We start from the raw sequence: 4,719 nt of genomic DNA, 5'->3' as shown, positions 1-4,719 counted from the left end.
ACGCCACGACGAGGTCATCCTCCACACGTCGTACGCCACCATGACGAGGTAGTCGTCTTCAAACCAAAAATATTGATTTTAGATTATAGTTATTTTGATGCCAATACCTAGCACTGTGGTCTAAAAGTACAATTTGAACCCCACCAGAGAAGTTTGTCCCAAGGTCCCCAAACCACGGAGGCCCGGTTCACTGAACCTCCTGTAGCTACTGTATGTCTTTATAAGTGATTATTTTAACTTTAATTTTAACTATAATGTGCAGCATATATAAAGATAAAATACTTTCAATCCAGATTTTTAAAAAAATATGCATTGGTTTATTAGAATTTTAAAGGGGACCGTGCCCCTAAAGAGCGGGGACCCCCGGAAATCGGCGGCCCAGGTTTAATGAACCGCTTGACCTGCGGTAGTTTAAGCATTTTATAACCAATAACTGTAGGTTTATGACATTAAAGAATGCTAATATATTGAATATTCTTTCATATATAGTGACAATAAAAAATTAAAATAATATTTAACTTCAAATTTGCAAAATTCAAACCTAAAATGGCCCCCATTATACCGTAATTATATTTTTAGCATAGGCCTATATTTAATTTATGCAATTAATGATTTAATGAAGTCCATAAAATCTAGCATTTAAATTGGAACAAATTGCAAACAATAATTTTAAATATTAATAGGAAAAAAAAATACACAAATGCAGGGTTGGTAAAATCTAGAAATTACACCTTAGTTAATATGCAAATTAGGGATGAGATACAGTCTTGGCAACCACTGGTCGTACAGAATTACTTCCTTTTTTAAACACACATCTCTATTTGCTTTATTATTATTAATTAACATTTTCTCCAAGAGTGACCGTAAATGTGATATTTGAGCTATGACTTTATTTTGCAGGATTTCCAAAACAATAAAATTCTAGAAATCACCTTAGTTTACATGAAAATTAGTTTAAATATGCAAATTGGAGATGGTTTTCAAATTATTCAAACCATACATATATTTATCTCCCTCATTGTAGCAATTGCACAATGACCGAAATGCCATGTTTTTACCTTTGACTCTACTACCACTATTATTCTTAATTCAAATTATTAAACTCTACTGGTGTTAATTGAAGGTGATAATAAATATTAGAGAAAACGAGAGTTACTTTAAAGTAATTTAATATTATTCATTGCGACGTTTACTAGGTAAAACCTTTAAAAAAACGTATTCAAATGGGAAAATCCAAGAGTGTATACCACTTGCTCAGTTGGTAGAGTAGTACCAAACGGTAGTCGGAAGGTCTGTGGTTCGCTCAGTTGGTAGAGTAGTACCAAACGGTAGTCGGAAGGTCTGTGGTTCGCTCAGTTGGTAGAGTAGTACCAAACGGTAGTCGGAAGGTCTGTGGTTCGCTCAGTTGGTAGAGTAGTACCAAACGGTAGTCGGAAGGTCTGTGGTTCGCTCAGTTGGTAGAGTAGTACCAAACGGTAGTCGGAAGGTCTGTGGTTCGCTCAGTTGGTACTATATATACTACTCAAATCACTAAGGGTACGGTACCGGTATTGGACAAAAACCGACAAAATATTCGTATTTTGGTAGTTTTACCATTATGTAACATTTTGGAAATGCTCTTAGGTGAAGTTCAGGAACAGGGCTTAAGCTCGGTTTAAGTAACTTTTTGTATATTAACTAAGGCGTAATTTCTGGATTTCACGAACCTTGCAATTGTATTTTTATTTTGTTAATAATAAATATTATTGTTTGCAATTTGTTGCATTTCAAAGGCTAGGTTGTACGGGTTTAATTAAATCATTAATGTCATATATTAAATATATGCTAAAAATAGATTTTAAAAAATTAAAATGGCCGCCATTTTGGATTTGAATTTTTGCAAATTTTAAATGAAATATTATATTTATTTTCATTGTCACTTATATTTAATATAATAACATCTTTTGTCATCAATGTACAATTATGGGAATAAAATGTTTCCAAATTGCGGCCATTTTGAAATTGTTGGGCCGGTCCTTTATGCATTAAGAAAATGTTGCACATACTTTTATATTCAGTGATTTCTATTCTACAACATATCCAATTTTTACAAAATATAGTAAACAGTGCACCCAACCAAAATTTCCTACACTATGACTGTGATCTGCAGGGTCTTTTCCAACGTCATGGATGGGCGTGTTTGAGAGATTCGGGAAATTCAAGTCACTTACAGTATTAAAAGTGGCTGGGATTGGTCAAAGCCTGGATCCAGAAAATGTATTTAAGGCGTGATATAATATAGTAAGCCACACTTTACGAAATTGAAGAAGTAGGCAGTCATGGGAATCGTAAGTTGTACAATTTTATATTATTAATAAAATTTAAAGATAATACAGTATAAAATATAATATAGAAAGAAACTATACCGAGATATTACTTTTAAATTTTGTTAGAATTATTCTTTGTTTTGTTATGTTTCTCTCACTTTGGTGAGGGCCAAATTTTCATCTATGAATGTTAAGTAAGCTTTTGATGTATTACTTTTTTGTTATATTTTTTAAGATATGACCAACTAATAAATCATCCTTAATGGTAAACTGAACGGGTCACTCTTCCTAAATATGGTTGAAATACATTTTTTATGTCAGCACTAAGACTATTCTTGCATTTTTTTTTAAAATTGTTAATTCCTATTCTTTTTACGGTCATGGCCGAAAAAATTTTTGATCAAATGATCTGCTCGCCCGAATTTGATTCTACACATTCATTCAATTAAAATCTATATTCACGAAAAATGCAAATTTTAGAAATGTGTCCACATCATATAATTTTTATATGTTGAAAATATCTCCAACTATTAAAATGGGTCCGCATAATTTAGTGTTTTTTTATGAACAAAGAAGGATCTTATTTTGTAAAACATATATTTGGTAATTGTAAATGTACAATGGGTTCATATATTTATAATAATAATAAAAATAAGTTTTTATGCACTAATAAGTCTATATTTTTAAGCAGTTTAACCGTTATAATTCAATTATATCCTGATTTTGTTTTATTGATGATATTTAAATTTGTATAACATGTGCGTTTCTCTTGTGTTTGAACGATTTCTTATGTATTGTATTTATGTTGGTTGAGTGCCCTGTGAAAAACAGTTTTTATAACTGATTAAGGCTCCCTGGCATTAAATAAAACTATTAAAAAAATTGAGATGTGTTATAAAAGATGGGTGGACAACAGTTAGATTTTACAGTAGTTAAATTTTTCCAGTGCAGATTCCTCTTATACAATTTATATATTATATCATTAACAAGACGGTTTAGAGATTGCATAACAAATCTTCTCGGATAAGGACTGTAATTAAACTGTAGGCCCAATTTACACAATATGGCTCGTGTGCACTTAAAAGAACCAGGAAACCAGGGAATTTTACTGTTCCATGAAAGAACCAACATCTTCCGAAACGAGTGAAGGGTCACCCCGGTGTATAACTGGTAAATACAGCACCTGTTGTAGAGCTTGCCACAAGTCCCTTATTAGTATTGCTTTTTATCATTCTGGACAGCGCCACCAACAAGCTAGTTAATTTTAAGAATAATTATAATCCGAAAAAAAGAAATCGAGTATGGGACACCAAATAAATTAGGTAGGGCGCGCAATAATCGCAATAAAGAGTATTAACCAAAATTTAGGGCCTGGAACCCAGGCTACCCCAAATCAGTGGGCTACCCCTGTTGTGGACTGACGAGAGTAGCTGGTATACGCTACCGGGTAGCTCAGACATGAGAGACCCTTAGGGGAGAAGCAAGTTACTGTAAGAGCTACGGTATATAGGCCTACTGTAGACCACATTTCGAGGACATTGAGACCGTTTCGGTATAAAGCGCTATATTTAAATCTAACTACATTACATTAAATTACCAACAGGGACTACAAACTGGGTAATAGGTATAATAATCAGTATAATTTAAGAAGTTTTCATTTAGTATTATATGTTCTATATTTCTATTGATAGGTATTGCTACTTGGTATCATCATTGCGGTGGCTGCAAGCCCTTCTGATGGCTCTCTATGTCGAAAATGTCCAAAATTTTGGCTTCAAAATGGAAATAAGTGCTATCGATTCTACGCATCTTTAAAGACTTGGGATGAGGCAAGTAAGGCTTGCTCCTCCTGCGAAAACTCACACGGTAAGCTCGTCTCCATCGGAAGTGAAGATGAAAACAAATTTGTTTCCACGCTTTGGCAAACTTATAACAATAATCCCAGTGCGAGTGGATACACATACTGGATTGGTTTGAGGAGGTCGGGCAGTACTTGGCGTTGGTGTGACAAATCACCATACAGGTACAAGAAATGGGGAGCCGGTGAACCCAATAACTCTGGAGGAAAGGAAAATTGTGTTCACCAATGGAAAAAGAATGATAATTACCTGACCTGGAATGACATCCCTTGCGACTATATGTTGCCATACGTATGCGAGATTCCTATGGAAAAATAAATCCTCCAAAATGATTTGATGATACGATATAATAATAATATTTAGTATTAAATGTAATGAATGGAATACAGTAGTAATCTCTGTTATTTGAGATTAAATTAAATTAATTAATTTCTTGACCGTTCAATTACCCTAATATATTCCTCAAACAACAGGTTGGGATTCAGTTAGATACATTCATTTATATTATTGCACTAATTATTATTACTTTTATTATTTAAAAACGTTTTATAATA

At 33.2% G+C, this 4,719-nt stretch overlaps 1 protein-coding gene across 1 annotated transcript; it reads left to right on the top strand.

The window, feature by feature from the left end:
• The first annotated feature begins 2,218 nt into the window (after positions 1-2,218).
• LOC117105189 (C-type lectin BfL-2-like) lies at positions 2,219-4,507 on the top strand. Its single transcript, XM_033246258.1, has 2 exons — positions 2,219-2,327; positions 3,998-4,507. The coding sequence occupies exons 1-2, from the start codon at positions 2,319-2,321 to the stop codon at positions 4,481-4,483; spliced, it is 495 nt and encodes a 164-aa protein (XP_033102149.1). The 5' UTR covers positions 2,219-2,318; the 3' UTR covers positions 4,484-4,507.
• The last annotated feature ends 212 nt before the right edge of the window (positions 4,508-4,719 follow it).

The sequence above is a fragment of the Anneissia japonica genome, unplaced genomic scaffold (assembly GCF_011630105.1).
Source record: "Anneissia japonica isolate Jap-2015-1 unplaced genomic scaffold, ASM1163010v1 scaffold287776_len302883_cov198, whole genome shotgun sequence".
Taxonomy (NCBI): Eukaryota; Metazoa; Echinodermata; class Crinoidea; order Comatulida; family Comatulidae; genus Anneissia; species Anneissia japonica.
The sequence above is the reverse complement of the archived record's forward strand: the minus strand, read 5'-3'. Positions and strand labels throughout refer to the sequence as shown.